Genomic DNA, 20,970 nt, shown 5'->3' with positions numbered 1-20,970 from the left:
TCAATACAATCAAAACGTTTCTCTGTGAAATATCTTTCCATTGTTATGCGTGAGATAAGTGTGAAATGTAAAACTCAACTGGAGGTCTTCATAAGATGAACCAGTAGGTCCCTCTGGTCTTGGTCCCAAAGTACACTGCAAAGCATTATCAAAAGCTCTACCATGTTGATATTAGATTTTATTCACAGGACAAAAGTGGACTCGTTGTAAAAGACACAGACGTTGCACTTCTCAGCATTTATAATTCAAACTGTTTGTCACATGCTTTTCAAAGGCGCACCGAACTGGGTGGGATGGCGCCCGGAGCGGTGAGCTCACAGCAGGAAGAGGAGGTAGCCACTGAATGTGGTGTAGTTGCCAGTGTTGTCATAGAGCTGGTAACCTGTCGGCAGCCGCAGGTGGATTACATCTCCCGCCTCCAGCTCCAGGACGAGGGAGTTAGTCATGAACTCAAAGTTGGTTTGATGGGTCACCTCTGCGTTGATCATGATCTTATGGCCGTTCTTCGCCACTTCAATTGCCATGAAGCCACTGAGGTACCTGTAGCCGGTGAACTGGAAGTAGTAGACGCCTTTATATGGTGCAGTGAAGTAACCTGAGGGCGGAAAACAAAAGGTAACTGGATTGTTTGTATTTTGTTTTTTGTTTTTTTTTTCTGTTGTGACTTGCAGCAGATTACCTGTAGCTGGGTTGTAAGCATTCCCAACATTGGTAAAGACCTTGGTGAATCTGAGGACGGCAACACCGTTGAAGGGTCCGAAATTCCCTGAGTTTTGAAGGGCCGTGTAGAAGGCCACCTTTTTCACTGAGGACACATAAAGACATCCTGTCATGTGTGTGAAATTACCGTGGATGACAGGATTACATGAAAAGACAAGCACACGTGTTGATAGTGAGCGGGTCCAGTCGTCACCTGCGGTCCCGCTTTCCAGCCGGTCAATCCTGGAGTTGGTGTTGATCAGCTGAGACTCGCTGCTCCCAACTCTGGTCTCAAGATCTGCGCATGAAGGATCAAACGCAGGAAACGTCAAATTACAAGGTTCCTTAATGAGCAAATAGGTCCAAATAACTGACTGAAACAAATGCAACTAGTGTTTATGTCTGGTGTGTATGATTACACACTGGAGACAAAACTGAGGAATCGTGTTGCATCAAGCAAAATGAGACATTTAGAATATAAATGAGCACGCTAGCCTAAACAGGCCTGAAACTGGATTTAGTTGGATGGGGTCACCTGTGGTCTTTCTCTCCAGCAGGCCGATCCTGGCGTTGGTGTTGAGTAGCTGAGACTCACTGCTGCCAATTCTTGCCCCCAGATCTTCACATGAGGGATAAAAAAACAGCAAATCTTAAAGTACCAGAATCTTGTTTGAGAAGCTCAGGTCATTTAGGAACACCGCTAACATGTTGGGCTGACTCTAGTAAATATTCCAAACTGAAATTATGAGACAAGATGAGGAGTAAAAATGTTTTCGATATGGACAATAATAAACTTCACGTTTGTATGTGCGTGTAGGGGGAAAAAGAAACTCATGAGGTCACCTGTGTTGTCATTCTGCAGCTGGTCAATCCTGGACTTGGTGTTGAGAAGTTCACTCTCACTGCTCCCAACTCTGGTCTCCAGATCTGGATATGAAGTGATGAAAAAAAACAACAACAACACCATTAACACACCAAACGTGGTTCATTTATGGAGGAACTCCAGTAAATTTGCTCCATTTTGATCCTAAGCTTTTATGATGTACCAATGATAACGACACATTAACTTAAGAGTTACATGATTTTAAGCTCAGCTTGATGATATCACCTGTGTTGTCTTTCTCCAGTTGGTCAATCTTGGACTTGGTGTCGAGAAGTTCACTTTCACTGTTCTCCACAGTTGTCTCCAAAGCTGGTCATCAAGGATGAAATGGAGAAAATCATTGTTCAGATTAAAGACCAAATCCTGATAGACTGTCTTTTTTTCTTTTTTCTTTTTCTGACCCAACAGGAATCGCACGACATGGACTTATGATGATGAGGTCACCTGTGGTCTCCTTCTCCAGTTGGTCGATCCTGGACTTGGTGTTGAGAAGTTCACTCTCACTGCTCCCAGCTCTGGTCTCCAGATCTGGACATGAGGGATGAAGCAGATCAAATGTTAGTAAATTACCAATTGCCAAAATGACAAGATGAGTCTATTTATGTAGAAAGACAGTAAGTATTATATAATTATCATTATATATTATTCTTGCTTTTCTGTTGGGAGTAATTATTGAAGGACACCTTGGAAAAAAATAGACTAGTTTTTATGGGGAACGTTTGCATGTTCAGATGGTGAAATGTGACTTTTAGGGTCAATTCTATCACGTAAATCTGACGAGGAAAAAAAACACAATTTTAAATTTAGATGATGAGGTTACCTGTGTTGTCTTTCTCCAGCTGGTCAATCTTGGACGTGGTGTTGAGAAGTTTACTCTCGCTGCTCTCAACTCTGGTCTCCAGATCTGGACATGACGGATAAAGCAGTCAAAGTCAAATGTCAAAGTATGAGGTTCCTAAATGACCAAATACAGCAAGTCTACTGTTTGTGCAGAACGTAATCGTGCTAGGAGATATTGAAATTTTAAACAGTCTTTATGGGAGAATCTCTATATGTTTACATGCTGTGACCAAAACACATTTGTTTTGATGAGGTCACCTGTGCTTTTTTTCTCCAGTTGGTCAATCCTGGACTTGCTGTTGAGAAGGTCAGTCACACTACTCTCCACTGTTGTCTCCAAAGCTGGTCATCAGTGATGAAATGGAAAAAAACATCCTCTAGGTGAAAGCATCAAATACTGCACAAAATGCAACTATATTAAACTAACATAGTCCCGAAACCTGCTGTGCCTCAAAGACCAAATCCGTGTTCCAATGCTGTTGTCAAAGAGCCTCGAAGCAAAGAAAACTAGCTTTTATGGAAGAACCAATGTACATTTTAATGGCAAGATCACAAAATATGTAATTTGTGTTCCTCAACTTAAGTGGGGAATGAAAAGTAACCATTGACATTTTGATGCAACAGAAATTGCACGGTTTTAGATTTGGGCGATGAGGTCACCTGCGTTGTCTTTCTCCAGCTGGTCAATCTTGGACTTGGTGTTAAGAAGTTCACTCTCGCTGCTCCCAACTCTGGTCTCCAGATCTGGACATGAGATTATTGACTGTACAGAACGTAATCTCCGAAGGACAAACTGAAACAATTCTATGAGAGAACGTATCTATGTTTACATGCTAAGACCAAAAAGCATATGTTTTGATGATGTCACCTTTGTTGTCATTCTCCAACTGGTCAATCCTGGACTTGGTGTTGAGAAGTTCGCCTTCACTGCTCTCCACTGTTTTCTCCAAAGCTGGTACGTGGTGACGAAACACCAAATCATTTTTTCAATTGAAGCACCAAACACTGCACATGACAAGTAACATTTAACTAATAAAGTTCTTAATCCTGCTTCCTGAAAGACCACATAAGTCTCTGTTTGTGCAGGATGTGGTCATTAAGGGAAAAAGCATTTACAGATAATCTTTTTAACTAAATAATTCTGAAAAACTGAATTGAGTTGGAGAATAGTTGGAACATTTCCAACAAAAAAAGTTTACTTTTTGACACAACAGGAATTGTGCAATATTGATTTTAGATGATGAGGTCACCTGTGGTTTGCCTCTCCAGCTGGTCAACCCAAGACGTGGTGTTGAGCAGTTTACTCTCACTGCTCCCAACTCTGCTCTCCAGATCTGTGCACGAATGCCAGAGTAGAACAAGTGTTAAAGCACCATGTTCCAAAAATGACCAACTACAGCAAGTCACTTACTTTTGCATGTTTACAACTGAGAACAAAAACATTGATTTTGACACAATCACCTGTGTTGTCTTTCTCCAGCTGGTCAATCCTGGACTTGGTGTCAAGAAGTTCACTCTCATTGCTCTCCAATGTTGTCTCCAAAGCTTGTCATTAGTGAAGAAATGAAATTAATTATCGTTTAGATTAAAATGCTAAACACTGCACAAAAACGTGCATTTCAAACTAAAACACTTATGAAAACTGCTGTGCCTGAAAGACCAAATGATGCAGGATCTTGGTATCAAAAGAACCCAGAAGCAAACAGCTCTATTCTTAATAGAAGAATCTTGGTACATTGATGTGCTGAAATCAAAAACTTGAATTTGGATGAGAATAAGAGTAAAAAGTTGTTTTTTTTTTTTTTTTTTTAATTTTGAATTTAGCTGACAAGGTCACCTGTGTTGTCTTTCTCCAGCTGGTCAATCCTGGACTTGGTGCTGAGAAGTTCACTTTCACTGGTTCCAACTCTGGTCTCAAGATCTGGAAATAACAGATGAAGCAGAGCAAATTATTTTTGAGATTAAAACACCAAACACTGCACAAGATCACTCACATCAAAACTAATACAGTTGTGCTGCCCAAAAGCGCCTGGATGCCTCTCTTCTGGCACAACTTGCACTCAGGAGTATCAACCAAGCACCACCAGTGAAACTTGATTATTGTTATTGCTTCAAAAAAAAAGATCAAAGAAAAATACATTTCTGACCTAATTCTATTTTCACAATTTGACCAAAAATATTTGTTATCTTAAGTTTGTTGAGGGTCACCTGTGTTGTCTTTCTCCACCTGGTCAATCCTGGACTTGGTGTTGAGAAGTTCACTTTGACTGCTCTCCACTATTGTCTCCAAAGCTGGTCATCAATGATGAAAAATAAGCAACTTATCATTTAGGTTAAGGCACCAAACATTGCACAAGATCATCCATTCTAAAGTTCTAAAAGTTCCAAAAATCTGCTATGCAACAAAGACTAAATGAATGAATGTGGCCATTAAATGAAAACCGAGGCAAATATTTTTTGTTTTATTGCAGAACTTTGGTGTGTTAAGAGGCTGAATTTTTTTTGTTATTTTTGCTTCAATTGAAACAGAACATTTGCAATATGCAGAACATTTAATTTAGATGATGAAGTCACCTGTGGTCTCCTTCTCCAGCTGGTCAATCCTGGAAGTTGTATTGAAAAGTTTACTCTCACTGGCCACAACTCTGCTCTCAAGATCTTGACATTGATGGCACAGGAGAGCAAATATTAAAGTACCAAAGTACTAACATCGACCAAATACAGCAAGTCAACCCTTTGTGCAACTGTGGAAGGACAAACTGAAGCAATTAGAACTAATCTTTATGGGAGCACCTCCGTATGTTTAAATGCTGAGACCAAAAAGCATTTGTTTTGATGAGCTCACCTGTGTTTTTCTTCTCCAGCTGGTCAATCCTGGACTTTGTGTTGAGAAGTTCAGTCTCACTGTTCTCCACTGTTGACTCCAAAGCTGGTGATCGTTGATGAATCAAAGGAAATTATTTTCATTAAAACACCAAACACTGAGGCAAATATAACTTATTTTTATAACAAATTTACATGCTGTCGCCAAAGCTTCCATCTAGATTACATTTTACAACGTGGGTTGACAATAAAGTTAAGCAATATCTGATGTTCAAATCCTGATGAGGTCACCTGTGTTGTCTTCCTCCAATTTGTCAATCCTGGATGTGGTGTCGAGAAGTTTATTCTCACTACTTCCAACTCTGGTCTCCAGATCTGTACGGGAATGGCAGAGTAGAGCAAATATTAAAGTACCAGGTTTTTAAAACTACCAAATACAGCAAGTCTATTGTTTGGTGAAGAACATAATTGTGGATGGAGAAATTGAAGAAGTCATAACTCAGTCATAATCCAAAAAATGGTTTGATGAGGTCACCTGTGTTTTTCTTCTCCAGCTGGCCAATCCTGGATTTGGTGCTAATAAGTTCGGTCTCATTGTTCTCCACTGTTGTCTCCAAACCTGGTTATCAATGAAGAAAAAAAGGAAATCATTATCTTTATTAAAGCACCAAACACTGCACATAATCATCCATGTTGCGCTGAAATGGTTCTGTTGTGCACAAAAGACCAAATCAGGATCAGGTAAGAATCATTTTTTTCAAAGGAGCCTTCAAGCAAACCTAACTCATCTTTACTGTAAAACCCCGGTGTGTTTATGTGCTGAGAGCAAAAATTGTATATGTTGGTATTGCTTTGACTGAATCTATTTTTGACAGAAATTTGCGCAACAATTAATCGAGATGATGAAATCACCCGTGGTCTCCCTCTCCAGCTGGTTAATCCTGGACTTGGTGTTGAGAAGTTCACTCTCACTGCTCCCAACTCTGGTTTCCAGATCTGGACATGAAAGATGACAAACAAAAAAATGTAAATCAATGTGACCAATGTGACCATATGACAGATCATGTTGAATCTGATGATTAGATTAGATATCGGAGGAAAATATAAGTAGTGTATATGGCAAAGCTTTGGTATGTTTTCATGCTGAAATGAAAACTGTCATTATTTGGATTGTTTCAATCTCAGCTCGATTTTAACATGGTACTGAGACAGAAACTACACAATTTTGAATTTTGATGATGAGGTCACCTGTGTTGTCTTTTTCCAGCTGGTCCATCCTGGACTTGGTGTTGAGAAGTTCACTCTCACTGCTCCCAACTCTGGTCTCCAGATCTGGACAAGAAAGATGAAGAACATGAAAATACAAACGGAGCGCCAGTTGTCTTAAAGACCAGATCAGTCTCCTGTTTCTGTTGAATATAATCATTAAAGGAGGGTTGAAGAAAACATAAATGGTCTATATGGCTTAACTTTGGTATGTTTTCATGCTAAGATAGAAACTGTAATTATCTGTAATGCTCAAACCTAAATTAGATATTTAGACTCAGTTTTACCACGTTACGCTGACAGAAATTGAACAATTTCTATTTTCGATGTTGAGGTCACCTGTGTTGTCTTTCTCCAGCTGGTCAATCCTGGACTTGGTGTTGAGAAGTTCACTCTCACTGTTCTCCACTGCTGTTTCCAAAGCTGCCCATCAGTGAAGAAACAAAGCACATTATCGTCTTCATTAAAAAACCAAAAACTGCACAAGATCGTCCATCTTAAACTAATGCAATTCGGAAATCTGCTGTGCTTGAAATACCAAATAACTCTATCACAACATAACTTTATGTTTGTGCAGGATGTTGTTGTTAAAGGGATCTTGGCATAAATATAGATAGTTTTTTTTTTATATTGCCGAAAAGCAATATGATAACATTTTCAGAAAGAAAGCAAGTTTTTTTTTTTGTGCTGCTACAATTGACCTGGCAAATAAGAATACAATTTGACATTTTGATTGGAATTACACAGATGATAATGAAGAGTCACCTGTGTTTGTTTTCTCCAGTTTGTCAATTCTGGACTTAGTGCTCAAAAGTTCATTTTCACTGGTTCCAACTCTGGTCTCCAAATCTGGACATGGAGGATGAAGAACGAAAAATATTCACGTATCAGGTGAATAGAAAGCCAGATACGGTAAATGTTCTGTTTGTGGAGAAGGTGTTTATTCAATCAAAACAAGATTTTATAATAGAACCTCCACTGTTTTTGTCATATAAAAAAAAATGACTGATTGTGTTGTTCCAAAAAGGACGTTAAATAACATGTCTAACTGCTTAAAACTGCTCAAAATATTGAACTTAGTCTCTTACTCACCTGTGTTGTCCAACTCTAGCTGGTCAATTCTAGACTTGGTGCTTAGAAGTTCACGCTCGCTGCTCCCAACTCTGGTCTCCAGATCTGGACATGAATGTTGAACCACAGCAAATTATTGTCTTAATTATAACAGACACTGCATTCATAGTAAACTGCTACGATTCTGCAATCTACTGAGCCTGAAAGACCAAATGAGTCTTCTCTTTTTGCAGCATGTGGTCAGTGAAGGAGTCCTAAAGTAAATACATCTGGTCTTACTAGAAGAACCTTGGTATGTTAACAGGCTGAGACGAAAATCGATATATTTTTTGTTGCTCCAACTGAATTGAAAACATTCACGATAAAAAGTTGACTTTTCTGATCCAACAAGAATTGCACAAAGCTGAATTTAGTTTGTGAGATCACCTATATTGTCTTCCTCCAGCTGGCCAATCATGGACTTGGTGTTGAGAAGTTCATTTTCACTGCTCCCAACTCTGGTCTTCAGATCTGTACATTAGTAGAGAGAATATGTGCATTAAAAAGTTACCTAATATTTATTGAAGGAGACCTTGGAAGAAATGTACTCGTCCATATGGATGAACTCTCGCACGTTTTCATATTGAGATCAAAAACTGAATTATTGTTATTGCTTCATGTGAAATGTGACATTTAGACTCAATTGTACCAAGTCAATCTGACAGAAAATATACAATTTTGAATTTAGGCTATGAAGTCACCTGTGTTGTCTTTCTCCAGCTGGTCAATCCTGGATTTGGTGTGGAGAAGATCACTCTCACTGCTCCCAACTCTGGTCTCCAGACCTGGACATGAAGGTTGAAGCAGAGCAAACATTGAAGTACCATGTTAGTAAAAAGTCAGACACATTAAATCATCTGGTTGCGCAGAAAGTGTTTGTTAAATGAAAACATTTTTTTTTTGTAGTAGAACATCTCTTTTTTTTTTCTTTTTTTTTTTGCTGAGACCAAATCTGGTTTTTAAACGTTGAAATGTTGACCTGACATAAATTGCAAAATATAGACATTCAGTCACTTGGTCACCTGTGTTGTCGCTCTCCAACTGGTCAATCTTGGATTTGGTACTGAGAAGTTCACTCTCACTGTGCCCAACTCTGGTGTCCAGATCTAGACGCCAAATGTGAAAAAAAACAAAAAAAAAAAACATGGTTCTTAAATAACCAAGTGCAGGAGGTCTATTGTTTGTGCAGAACATTACAGTGGAAGGATAAATTGAAGCCATTATAACTGGTCTTTAAGGGGGAACCTCTGTATGTTTAGATGCTGTGACCAAAAAGCACTTGTTTTGATGAGGTCACCTGTGTTTTTCTTCTCCAGCTGGTCAATTCTGGACCTGGCATTGATAAGTTCACTCTCACTGGTCCCAATTCCGGTCCATAGATCTGGACACAAACGACGAAGCAGAACCAAGTACCAAACATAGGGTTTTTAAGATGTGGAGATTTCAAACAAACGACTTAAGCACTAGTTGCGACTCTACCATTTTTTTTCTTTGCCAGTGAAATACCTTTGTTCTCCTCCTTCAGGGCATTTGTTGTGTTCTCACTGGCAGTCACTTGTTGTTGCAGTGAAGCTATTTCCGTAGCTTGGGCTAAACCAGATAAGAAGTTGAGAGTACTGAACAAATTGAATATGTTGTTCAAATTGTGTTTAACCGCTGTATACATATAATAACACTGAGTTTGAGACTGCTTGCTGAGTAATGATAATTAATACCATTTTCTCATTTCTTGTTGTATAATATGATGCATAAGGATTTAGGATAAGTAAGTGAAGCTTTGGAGCCTTGAGTTTTTGACTGTGTTTTTGACTGTTGATTTGGATTTTTTTTTTTCGTCTCGCTGTATCCTTTATTTATTGAATAAAGTATTTAATAAAAATCTAAAAGAAGAACTTTGAACACTTCAGAAGTGTGCGCCAACAGTAAGATTAATATTTTGTTCACTTACTTCAAAGAAATAGAAAAGGTTTGTTTTAGGATTATTTTTTACATTCAGTATCGGTCAAGTGTGAAATAATTGATCATCATCTACATAGTCATCTCTCCATCTCATCTCAAGAAATAAAAAGGCACGCATACCTTCCATCTCCCTCTCCAGCTGCCCGATGTACAGCTTGTTGTCGACCACTTCAGCCGTCATGACGTAGATCTTGACCTCGCTCTCCGTCAGCCGAGCCCCTACGCCTCTCAGCTCCTTCTGCAGGTCCACCACCATCGCTCTGATCGTCCAAATTTCTTGCCACATGTCGAAGTCACTTTGCACGGAGGCCCCCGAGACTGCTCTCGGGTTGTTGTCCAACGTCGGGGAGAGGCCTCCACTCAGGCCTCGAACCCCGCACAGACAGAGCAGCAGCAGCAGCAGCGACAAACCTGGGACAACCCTCATTATCCAGCCAAACGTCCTGCTCGTTGTGACCTGACAGAGGCGCCCCTTTTATATCAAGTTTGAATGTGTGTGTGCATGTGTATGTGTTTGTGTGTGTGTGTGTGTGTGTGTGAGACTCAAGGCCTCTGTTCGTTTGCTATTTTCTCCGTGCTGCACAGAGAACAGGTTGGCAGGACGCCGCCAGGAGCGTCACAGCTGTGCATACACTAAGTTCTCATGACACGCGCGCAACAAGATTCTCACGTTGTAATGAATTTTTATTGTGTTTTGGGGTGGTTTTATTCTTCCATGTTTCTATTTTTCTTGTCACGATTTAATAATGTCATTATTCCAACAAATGCATTGCATAAAATTACAACAAATGCATCTCTTCAACTGTTGCTGCGTTTCTTTTCTCCATTATAGTTTTTCTGTTCTACTACAGCGCACCTCACTGAACCACAGACCCGATCACTGCGGTTTGATTTCCGTTATGGGCCTTGATTCCTTTCAGGCTCTCTGGGCTCCTTCCACAGTCCAAAGACCTGCACTTCTGCAAACCGGCAACCTGTTCTGGGTACAACCTTGCCTTAACCCTAGCAGACAGCCAGGATTGTAGCAGTGATAAAAATGGATTGAAATGTTTTCTTAAGGAATTGATTCAGACTGATCAGTTTACAAGTAAATTGTAAAGTTTTCTTCTGATTAGAAAAATCATTTTTTAATGTGCCATTTTAATGCGGTAAACGTGTTCAGCAAACTTTATATTCCAATAAATAGAATTACACAACAAACAATATAGGAGCAACATATTAGAAATGAATTTTTTTTTGATAATAATAATAACAATAATAATAATAATAATAATAATAATAATAATAATAATAATAATAACAATAAATTAATTTAAAAAAATGTTTGTGTGTGTATTTATATCTATCTATCTATCTATCTATCTATCTATCTATATCTATATCTATATCTATATATATATATATATATATATATATATATATATATATAAATATATATATATAAACATAATAAGATTAGAATAGATGCTGCTATGTGTTCTTAGTTGGATGATCCTGCACTTCCTGTGGACAGCACCAGTGTTACTGAACTTAACGGAGCAGTGTCCTCAATGTCCTCAAGAGAAGGGATCACACAGGGTCTCTCTCTCTCTCTCTCTCGCTCTCTCTCCCTCTATGTGTATGTGTGTGTGTGAGAGAGAAAGAATACGTGTGCACGCGCATGTATGCAACAGTTTGGTTCAAGGTCCCTGGTGATTTCATCTACAGAAAGCACAGGCTGCCACGGGTTGGCAGGACTGATTCAGTCGCAGCTGTGCATACACCTGGTTTCATAATATGCACCACAAACAACACTGGTCCTTTATTTGAGAAAATGCAGGGATTTTTTATTTTTATTTCAAACCCATGTCACAGCAAATTTTCTTTACCAATGTTAACCAACGAAGAGCAGTGTCTGTATGGTCCGTCCCTTTACTTATTTTGCTTTTTCCATTTTTGAAGAATAATATGATGAAACAACGGTGCATTGTGATGTCACGAAGAGCACTGATACCTCGCTGATACCCCTCCCAAGTTAGTGGCCACACCTAGATGCTGGCTTCGCCCTCTGCACCCTCCTACCAAACATTTTGGAGGTTCAGCCAAACATCAATTTATCAGGAAGCTGTAAACAGAGGCTACACATGTTGTTTCTTAGGGTGTGGGGGTTTAAGAGAGTGTGTTTTTCCTTCCAGAGAGCAACTAGGGTGCTGATGACATCTGGCAATATGCACGTGGTATATAGCACGTGGTAGATAGATGGATAGATAGATAGATAGATAGATAGATAGATAGATAGATAGATAGATAGATAGCAATGTCCTCACAGCAGGAAGAGAAGGGATCCGCTGAAGCTGCTGTAATTGTTGGTATCGTCGAAGAGTTGGGAGTTTGCCGGCAGAAGCAGGTGGATTTCATCTCCCGCTTCCAGCTCCAGGATGACAGAGTTGGTGAAATACTCAGGGATGGTTTGAGAGTTCCGGTCCCAGTTGCTCAGAATTTGTTCATTATTCTTGAACATTCGTATACTAATAGTTCCCGGCTCATACCCAAACGCAGTGTACTGGAAGTAGTAGACCCCTTTAACTGGTGCAGTGAAGAAACCTGGAGATAGGAAACTTAGTAACTGACTCGTATTTTTACTTTTATTTTCTTTTATAAACTAACTCAAGGCTCAATTTCTTGTTTTGTCAAACGATGTGAAAGAATGTGTTTATTCATGTTAAACGCAGCAGATTACCTGTTGCAGGGTTGTAGGCGTTGCCTGTGTTGCTTAACACCTTGGTGAACTTCAGCGTGATTTCTGTGTTGAACGGCCCAAAGCGTCCTCCGTTTTTAAGCATGGCAGAAAAGGCCACCTTCTCCTCTGATAACACACACACACACACACACACACACACACACACACACACACACACACGGTTAAACAAATGAATGGTGGAAAACCAAGCACACATAGATCACTGGGTTATGTTCTGGTCCACCAGGTAGTTCAATCACACACCTGCGTTTTGTTTCTCCAGCTCGTTAATCTTGGACTTGCTGTTGAGAAGTTCAGTCTCACTGTTACTCATCCTGGTCTTCAAATCTGAACAAGAGTCCCAGAACAAAAGTTCTAATAAAATATGCATCCATTATCCATCCATACATTCATATTCTTTCCTAATCACGCAGCCAGAGTCCCCCATCCCTTATCGAGTTCACGAGTGTGCCGTACATAACAAAAGCCCATAGACTTGAGTTTGGCTCGTGGATGCACGGATACCTTGAGCATTTCATTTCTTGCAGTCAAAAGGGCAATGTCCTCTACCTGCGTTGGCTACATTATTAAATCATTATGTTGTCCCTTCTTTTTGCCAGAAAAGTACCTTCATTCTCCTCCCCAAGAACACTTGTTTTGCTCTCGGTGGCAGTCAGTCCAGATTTCAGGGCAATTAAGTTCGTGGCTTGGGCTGAGAGACAGAAGAAGTTTTATGAAGAGCAAAACAAACTCAGTATTGCGGGTAAACGATGTCTGTTTTTTATGATATTCAATGACAAGAGCTCTTTTGAAATGTAATCTCATTTATGCCTTACCAGCATTCTCCTTCTGCAGCTGCTCGATGTGCACCTTGGTGACGGCCAGCTCAACTCTCATTTCGTTCACCTTAACTTCACTCTCCTTCACGCGGGCCTCCATACTCCTCAGCTGCACCTTGAGCTCCACCACGATGTCTCTCAGTGTCCCGGTGTCTTCAACCAGAATCTTTTGCTTTAAGGCCTGAGCGACCTGTTCGTCGCATGACCCAGGCACCAGGCTGGGGTCCAACATCTGTCCTCGAAGGCTGTGCAGACACAGCAGCAGAGGCAACACACCAGACACGACCCTCATTTTTCAGTTGAACCTCCTGGTAATGGCGAACTGGTAGAGATGATTCCAAGCCCCAGATTTAAGTGGAACTCCGTGGTTCAAGGTCCACAGTGGATCGATATGGTGTACGTGCTGCGGAAAACACGAGCTTTCCACATCCTGGGCATTTGATGCCCACAGTTCCAGTCATTACTGCGCACACAACAGAGTTCATAACACGCAAACCAAAAATCACTCCCCGATTTCCATTCTGAGCCCATTCCTATAAATATGGGCTGCGAGACGAGGAACACAACTTTGTCAACTACAATCAATTATTATTTCTTTTATAAGAAAAATAAAATACAATGTATGAAATAGCAGAAAAAAATAAATTCTAATAACAATATAAATATTTTTAAATACAGTATTTAGATATTTGTATTGTTAAAAATGAAATGTAATTATAATGTTGTTAACACATATGAAATCATAAATCATCCTAACATTGTAATAATTATTACTGTTAACTTAACCTAACTTTAACGTAACCTTAAATCAATAATAAAAAAGTGATAAATATGAAGTAACATATTTTTAAAAAGGACTACTATAGTCTAAATCCCCTGACAAATACACAAATATACAAACTCCATTAAAATTGTCAACTTTAAAGTTATTCCTATTCATTTATCGAGTTACTGTAAAAAAAAAATCTCACGGTTTTATTTATTCATTTAATTATTTAAAATGGGGCCTTTCGCCAGATAATCGCTGACCAAAACGAATCCAAAAAAACTACAAATCCCACAATGGCTTGCTTCGGTGTGTGTGTGTGCGCGCGCGCGCGTGCATGCAGGGGGTGGGGGGGGGGCTGCCTTCGCTCCGCATGCGGTGCTGCGAGTCGAGTGTTTGTAGGCGGAGAGTCGGTCGGCTCGCCGTGGCTCTGTGTCGGGCAGCAGGAGGAGCCGACGCCGACGGCAGAAGGGAGCGATTCAGACGCGAACGCGGCTGCTGGGCACCGATTCGGGTTCAGGATCCCTCTAAAAGCAGCAGCAGCAGAGGCAGCATAAAGGAAAAAAAAAAAAAAAAAAAAAAACAAGAGAAGAAGAAAGAAACTGTCGAACGCTCCATCACCGGGACGACGGGAAACGACGGCTGGACTCCACGGAGGACGTAGCAAAAGCCCGCACCATTTTTTATTTTATTATTTTTTTTTTATCTGCCGTCTTTCTCTCTTCTTCTTTTTTTTTCTCTCTTTTGTTGGATAAAACGAGCAACAGCACGAAAAAAGACGAGCAGGAGGGAGGATTCGCTAAAGAGGTGAGGCGGTCTGGCTGGGAGCAGGAAACCCGCTCGGGGACGAGGGGCAGGCGGAGGAACGTTGCACGTTATTTGGCATCAAAATGAAGTTTCGGGCACAGTTCCGCTGGGCAGCAACAGCCTCGTTCGGCGCCCGCATTCGGGCTGCCTTCCGCCCGGAAACATGCAACCGTTCGCCCGGTCCGGGCGCTGGGGTGGGGGGTTTAAAAGCCGCCTCTTGCCTCCCTCCCGGAGCGCTCCTATAGGTGTAAATTGTATCCCATTTGAAATGGGTGAGGTTTGTCTCGCCCTACAAAGAGACTTGCAACCCCCCACCCACCCTCCCGTCTCCTTTTTTGTTGCATTTTGTGGCTCACCGGAGCCGAATTCGTGTCGTTTTGGCCGCCGCGGTGGACTATTTTTTCGGCTTCCGCCTTCCGATAGGCTGCCGGGGGGGGGGGGGTTGATCGGTTTTGTTGCAAAGCTTCGGGTCGGAAGGTGGAAGAGTAGCTCGGCTCCGATGTTTGGCTGAGTTACAAAGTAACCAGCGAGGCTGTGTGTTGTGCTTCTGTGCTGCCTCTGTGTTGCGTGTGGGTGTGAGAGTTAGTGCGCTTCCAGAGGCGTGTTATTAATATTTCCGTGTATTTTTTTTTTTTGTGTGTGTGTGTGTTTTTTGACTTGCAGTGTTTGGAGATGACGTGCAAGCTAATAATAATAATAATAATAATAATAATAATAATAATAATAATAATTGCAAAGTTAGATGAATGTTTCTCAGCTTCACTGCTATTTATCAGCACAGCAGCTCATAAAAAAGTGCACAGGGAGTAAGATAATAGATGCAAAAAAGAATTTGAGGTTATGCATAAATTATAATGAATGTTCATAACCCCCCTCCAATTGTTTTGCCCAACAACTCAGGCACATGCAAAACAGTCACTCAGAATCAGAAAAGGTCCTCTTATTTGGACCCAAACACCACTACCCTCATTTCTCTCACTCTCTCTCTCTCTCTCTCTCTCTCTCAGATATACACACACACACACACACACACACACACACACACACACACACACACACACACACACACACACTGAGTTCAGGACGGATGTGGACTGTTTGGGATTTAAAGCCTCATAGGAAGGAAGGGGGGGGGATCAGTGGATAGACCGGAGAAACTGGACGAACCCCTGCCAAGAATTTTAGTTGCAGGAGGCAGGCGGCAAACAAGCCGGCGTTCCTTCCCACCTTCTCTGCCGCTGCAGGAAGCGACCTGGCCCCTCTCAGGTCGGGGGCATGGATGTGTGCAGCTGCACTTTCTTCCAACTTTTGCACCTCGTTCGCTCCACCAAACAACCCTGGTGGAGCGGCTCCTTCAGCGTGGACTTAAATTTGAATTATGACCTCATTTGATCTGTCTTCTCTCTCTCTCTCTCTCTCTCTCTCTCCCTCTCTCTCTCTCTTCTGCCCCGTTTCTGTTTTCCAGGGGAAAGAACCGGCCTCCGTCTGTTATTGGAGAAAGTGACTCGGCACTGGCAGCCAGCACTCTGCTAGCCCCCCCAACCCCTACCATCCCCTCCACATCCACCCCACCGGCTCGTGTAATGGAAACGCTCTGCGCTGCGCCGCTGCAGCGGCGGCGCGCCGGCGGCATCTGACATGCGTCAGCGGAAATATATCAGCGGCTCCCATGGCTAATTGCATCAAGCGGCGGCGGCGGCAGCAGCTCGGGTCCGCCAGTGGATGCGCTCAAGAGCCAGTCGCCCTGCCGCGCCCCCCCGCGCCATGCTAAAGCAACACGCTCGCGACAACGAGGAGCGCTCGGTTCCGCCGGTGGGAAAGCTGTGGAAAAAGTTGGTGGAAAATCTTTGGTTTGAGCCTCGATTTTGATTTCCTCCCCCTCAGCTCAGTTCTTTTTTTTTTAATATTGACCCAGATATTCATCTGCTTCTGCCAACTGCAGTAGCTCTCCTCCTCCTCCTACCTCTTCTTCTTCTGGGTTCCTTTGCTAAACAACAACCCCCCCAGGACGGGACTGTGAGGTGCGTCTTGCACCTCTTCTTCAGAAATATGGATGGGCCCGTTCCCCGCTGCCGCCCTCTGCTGGAGCTGAAGCGTCCGGCGGGGGGGGAATGAAAGGACCCCTATGAGGAGTCGAAGGTGGAACAGCAGCAGCAGCAGCAGCAGCAGCAGCGTATCAAAATGGCTCAGACCAGTTTGCTGCAGGGGAAACGCTTTTACTGCCGGGAGTGGGTCTTCCACAAGGTCCAGCATTGCCTGCAGGAGAAAAGCAACCACCTGAGCGGCGGAGTCACCAGCCCCCCCACCAAGCCGCCCGCTCCGGCCGCCCCGGGCGGGGGCGGCGTGTCAAACGCCGGCACCCTCACGTCGGGGTCGGCCAAGTCCGGGAGCTCGTGGGGGGTGTTGCTGGTGGGCGGGCCGGGCAGCGGCAAGACGGCGGTGTGCACGGAGTTGCTGTGGCCTACCTCGGCGCAGGGCGCGCACCGCGGACTGCAGCAGCACGGCCTGGCCTTCCACTTCTGCCGCGCCGACGACTCGGACACGCTGTGCGTCGGCGGCTTCGTCCGGGGCCTGGTGGGGCAGATCTGCCGCAGCGGGCAGCTGCCGGGCTACGAGGAGAAGGTGCGCGACCCGACGGTGCAGAGCGCCCTTCAGCCGGGAGAGTGCGAGAGGAACCCCACAGAGGCTTTCAAGAGGTATGTAGCATTGGCAGAAAACTACTCTAGTTAAGAGAGAGAGAGTCCCAGTCACTGTCACATCCCGAAGGATGGAAATTTGTCCGCCGCGTTTGAACCATCATCCCCTGGAAGAGCAGGAATCATGGGTGATACTCAGTCGCAAGCGGGGAGGGTATCATTTTTACAGTCTTTGGTATGACCCCGCCGGGGATCGAACCCCCAACCTACCAGTCTCAGGGCGGCCCTCGTTCTCTTCTTGTTCCTTCAGACACCCAGAGAAATAGCCCATCAAGTGATTGATCTGGAAAGGAGCTGAAGCGTTGATAGAGCAAAAAGATTTCTTGCTTGATTCATGAGAAAGTCCACATTTTGTCCTGTGAAACATTTTTAGACGCTTTTCTTCCTCCTTGTAAAGAAGATTTTGTTCACAGGTACCATACTATAAAAAACAACAACAGTATTTTGTCATGTCTCCAACCTGTCAGTGAACTCCCTTCGCTTGTGCCACCTACCAGAGAGTGTGCACTGAAACAGCTCTATGTGATGTCACAAAAAGCAAAGCGACCCCTCAGTGGTTGGTTGCAACACAGCAGACCAGGTGTTGGCTCCGCCCTCTGGGACCTGACCCTGTTTTTGTCCTCTTCCAAACATGTGGGACGGTCCAGAGTTTTAGTAGGCGGGCTGTAAACAGAGGGCTAAACAAACCTGCATGCAGCTGCACCACTGGGTTCCAGGTGTAAATATGAAGTGGCTGATTATGGGACCCTTTCTAATACGATTCACCCTTCTAATGCTCAAGATGACACCTGAATATCGTGGCCTTCCACAAAAACCTTTTCCGATCATTCATTTCCTTTTAAATGCTCCGCACTTCCCGCCCTCGTGGCATCTCCATGGCAGACGGTAACGCCTCAAGATACAACGTGAAACATCGTGTATCCGATGACGCCTCCCCGGTGGATCCAGGTAGCCTTTGAAATCCAGGAATTTGCCTGAAAATGCAAACAATCCCAAGCCGGCCCCTCCCCCCTCCCTTCCCCCTCCACCTCCTGACCCCAAACACACACACACCGACACCGTCACCCTCACCCCTCCCTCCCTTTGACTGCTCACACTCATTGCATAGCTCCGCCTCTGCAGCCCCCGACATGTGTTTGATGGCTCCCCCTCCCCCACCTCCACCCCCACACCTCCTCTCCTGACTCTTCCCAGCTCAGCTGCAGATTCAGGAGAGGTCAGATATTTTTAAGTGAGGTGGCGGCGGCCCCGGGACTCCAGACGGGAGGAGCTTTGAACCGAGACTGCCTCTCACCCGGAGTCGCCCGCGCTGCACAGAGACCGAGTGCACGTGTGCAGCAGCGGGTGTACAGTAGGCCTGTGGATTCCCAGCGCCCTGCCCAGGCATGCAGCTCCATCAAGATGGACTGTTGTTGTAGGCAGAGGCTTTAAAAAGGAGCTGTGTGTGCGCGCACATGTGTGTGTGTGTGTGTGTGGTTCTTGCACTGTGTGTCTACACGCCATAGGTCGTGCAGTCAATGCAACACTGGCTGGAATGCAGCACTCAAAACACACGCACACACACTGGCAGGCCCCCGGTCTGGCCATCTGGTGATGCTTATTGCACCATCGCGACATCACACATACACGGAAGGAGGCGGGCGGGGGGGAAAGTAGGTCAAACGTTCAGGAAGGTAAATCGTTTTTTTTTAAACGCTCACCAGAGTCAACAGCTCAGCCCACGCCTTCCTCATCTACTCTGTCTCGCGTTCTGGCCAAAGGAAGTGAGCCCTCCTTCTATCATCTGCTCGTAATCACGCAAGCCCGACAGATGACTCAAATTTTACCTCCCCCTCCTCTCCCTCCCGAAAGAAATGCAGGTTATGTTGAGGACAGACGCAGCGACTGAACCCGGCCCTAAGAGGCTCCTCTGTTCAGCTCTGTTATGCTGGACGTTCCAACCCTCATTTATTTATATACTCTACCAGTCACACTACCTCATGCAATTTTTTTTCTTTATCTTTACAACTTTCTACACTGCAGATAGACACTGAAGACATCAAAAGTATGAGTAAGATATATGTAATTATGCAGCAAAGAAAAACCCGTTAAAGAACTCTCAAGGCCAGTATCGGTGAGCACTCGCAACCCCAGGCTCCGAGTTGGGGCACCACAAAGACACGAGGCTTATCATCACCGTCTCTTTGTGTTTGGGAGACAAATAAGCACTTAGGTGAATGTCTTATCGCCACCTCGGGCGCTAAAGCGTTGTTATACGCGAATAATCTGCACGTCTCACCCTGCTGTTGTAGATACAATCTGGTTGTAAAGGAGGAAGAGATTGCCGGCTGCAGCTGGCAGGGAAAATTAAACCGGATTAAAACTTGATTCTTTATCCAGCGTCATGGCCCCTCATTTACACCAGTGTTTAAAAACTGCAGAAGGATGCCAGCCTGGATTCCACTAAAACTAGATCTGTTCCTTACAAAATAAAAGCTTGTCATTTTATGTAGACGTGTACATATATACAATCAGCCAAAATAATGTATCAACACATTGCATGCTTGCAATTTACAGCAAAGGCAGGGCACACCCTGGACAAGTCATAGGGACAAGCAACCATTCACTCACATACACACACTTAAGATTTTTCAATTCACTTCACCTGGATGTTTTTGGACTCGGGGAGGAAGCCGATGAACTCGGAGAGAACCCATGCAGACACAGGGAGAACATGCAAACCCCACACAGAAAGGTCCCAGGCCCGGAATCGAACCCACAACCTTCTTGCTGTGAGGTGGCAGCGCTAACCACTGCACCACCGTGCTGCTTCTAACTCTGGCGAGTGAACGAATGTCAGAGCTCTGGCTGCCTCAAATTCTTCAGTGGAGTCAAAGACAAACAGTCCTCTTTGTTTTTAGAAATCATCAGCCGCATGTTAACACGCCGAACCTGCCTCAGACATTGGTTTTCACATCAGTCCATCACAACCTTTTTCTGTGAATGTAGCCTGTTATCATAGGACCCACACATCAAACAAATCAAACCCATTCTTCCCATGTTGTTCCCCTTGTCTTGTTCATTATCTGGCTTCTTCCGCTGTGCTGTTCAACATATGGTTTATTGATTGGTATCAGGAACTCAGAGCCCCAGTTTGGGTATGATTAAGGTGCATCCATGCGGGACTAATTGGGCTTCCAGTGGCTCTGCCTGAGTGTCCGGCTCTGAGAAATCACTCACAACATGAATATGGTGAAAGACCAGTTTTGTTTGAGCACTTGATTTAGTCTTTTGTGGTCTCGGTATGAAGCTCCATGATTGTGACCAAAGGTCTTTCAGCTTCCATTGCAAAACGTCAGGCAACAGAAAGCACTTTAAAAAAATGCCAACAATTTTTGAAAGAAACTATGAATATATAAAATATTCATCCCGTCAACTGGGATCCCTTTCTGTTGCGTTAAACATCCAATGAATTCAACAGCATTTCATTGATTTTTGCCTCACATCTGCCTTGTTTTTCTCAAATCTGTTTTAATCATGTGCATTATTTCTGAAAGCCATGTGATGTATTATTCAGGCCGACG

At 43.5% G+C, this 20,970-nt stretch overlaps 3 protein-coding genes across 53 annotated transcripts in view; 1 reads left to right on the top strand and 2 right to left on the bottom strand.

Moving 5' to 3' along the window:
• Positions 1–182: 182 nt before the first annotated feature.
• LOC142902738 (uncharacterized) lies at positions 183–10,042 on the bottom strand. Of its 50 annotated transcripts, none has more exons than XM_076048094.1 (30): positions 9,701–10,041; positions 9,128–9,211; positions 8,919–9,002; positions 8,644–8,727; positions 8,323–8,406; positions 8,009–8,092; positions 7,604–7,687; positions 7,277–7,360; positions 6,851–6,934; positions 6,494–6,577; positions 6,158–6,241; positions 5,781–5,864; positions 5,537–5,620; positions 5,268–5,351; positions 4,997–5,080; positions 4,631–4,714; positions 4,260–4,343; positions 3,884–3,967; positions 3,673–3,756; positions 3,291–3,374; positions 3,083–3,166; positions 2,681–2,764; positions 2,403–2,486; positions 2,027–2,110; positions 1,808–1,891; positions 1,543–1,626; positions 1,235–1,318; positions 914–997; positions 680–805; positions 183–595 (listed from the first exon to the last, which is right to left on the bottom strand). In XM_076048094.1, exons 1-30 carry the CDS (start codon positions 10,005–10,007, stop codon positions 315–317), a joined length of 2,982 nt encoding a protein of 993 aa, XP_075904209.1. In that variant the 5' UTR covers positions 10,008–10,041; the 3' UTR covers positions 183–314. The 50 variants fall into 50 exon arrangements, with proteins under 50 accessions (XP_075904209.1, XP_075904225.1, XP_075904224.1 ...); XM_076048110.1 differs by having other exon boundaries at positions 4,260–4,278; positions 4,650–4,714; XM_076048109.1 differs by lacking the exon at positions 1,235–1,318.
• Positions 10,043–11,380: 1,338 nt separating this feature from the next.
• Positions 11,381–13,470, bottom strand: LOC142902766 (uncharacterized). The gene is made up of 5 exons (XM_076048188.1): positions 13,136–13,470; positions 12,928–13,011; positions 12,564–12,647; positions 12,300–12,425; positions 11,381–12,163 (listed from the first exon to the last, which is right to left on the bottom strand). Exons 1-5 carry the CDS (start codon positions 13,428–13,430, stop codon positions 11,883–11,885), a joined length of 870 nt encoding a protein of 289 aa, XP_075904303.1. The 5' UTR covers positions 13,431–13,470; the 3' UTR covers positions 11,381–11,882.
• An 830-nt stretch (positions 13,471–14,300) lies between these two features.
• ankrd50 (ankyrin repeat domain 50) overlaps positions 14,301–20,970 on the top strand; it is a 33,133-nt gene continuing 26,463 nt past the window's right edge. The window contains exons 1-3 of one of the 2 annotated variants that reach the window (XM_076048021.1): positions 14,301–14,711; positions 16,177–16,543; positions 16,627–17,407. In XM_076048021.1, the coding sequence (XP_075904136.1) occupies positions 16,893–17,407 (515 nt within the window). In that variant the 5' untranslated portion in view covers positions 14,301–14,711; positions 16,177–16,543; positions 16,627–16,892. Of the gene's footprint in view, positions 14,712–16,176; positions 17,408–20,970 lie in introns of both variants that reach the window. The other variant, XM_076048020.1, reaches the window with a different exon arrangement.

This window comes from Nelusetta ayraudi, unplaced genomic scaffold, assembly GCF_046127955.1.
Source record: "Nelusetta ayraudi isolate G7.1 ecotype Tasmania unplaced genomic scaffold, CSIRO-AGI_Nayr_v1 ptg000097l, whole genome shotgun sequence".
Classification (NCBI taxonomy): Eukaryota; Metazoa; Chordata; class Actinopteri; order Tetraodontiformes; family Monacanthidae; genus Nelusetta; species Nelusetta ayraudi.
Note: the sequence above shows the minus strand (reverse complement) of the source record. Positions and strands in the feature narration are given on the sequence as shown.

What these genes read in the sequence shown, in the direction of transcription:
- LOC142902738 (XM_076048094.1), bottom strand. Translation starts at nt 10,007, where the DNA reads ATGAGGGTTGTCCCAGGTTTGTCGCTGCTGCTGCTGCTGCTCTGTCTG. An exon ending in GCTGGAGAAAGACAACACAG is followed by an intron (nt 8,093 to 8,322) that starts GTGACTTCATAG and finishes ACTAATGTACAG; the next exon opens with ATCTGAAGACCAGAGTTGGG. An exon ending in GTTGGAGAATGACAACAAAG is followed by an intron (nt 3,167 to 3,290) that starts GTGACATCATCA and finishes TCTCATGTCCAG; the next exon opens with ATCTGGAGACCAGAGTTGGG.
- LOC142902766 (XM_076048188.1), bottom strand. Translation starts at nt 13,430, where the DNA reads ATGAGGGTCGTGTCTGGTGTGTTGCCTCTGCTGCTGTGTCTGCACAGC. An exon ending in GCTGCAGAAGGAGAATGCTG is followed by an intron (nt 13,012 to 13,135) that starts GTAAGGCATAAA and finishes TCTGTCTCTCAG; the next exon opens with CCCAAGCCACGAACTTAATT. An exon ending in CGCCTACAACCCTGCAACAG is followed by an intron (nt 12,164 to 12,299) that starts GTAATCTGCTGC and finishes TCCTATCTCCAG; the next exon opens with GTTTCTTCACTGCACCAGTT.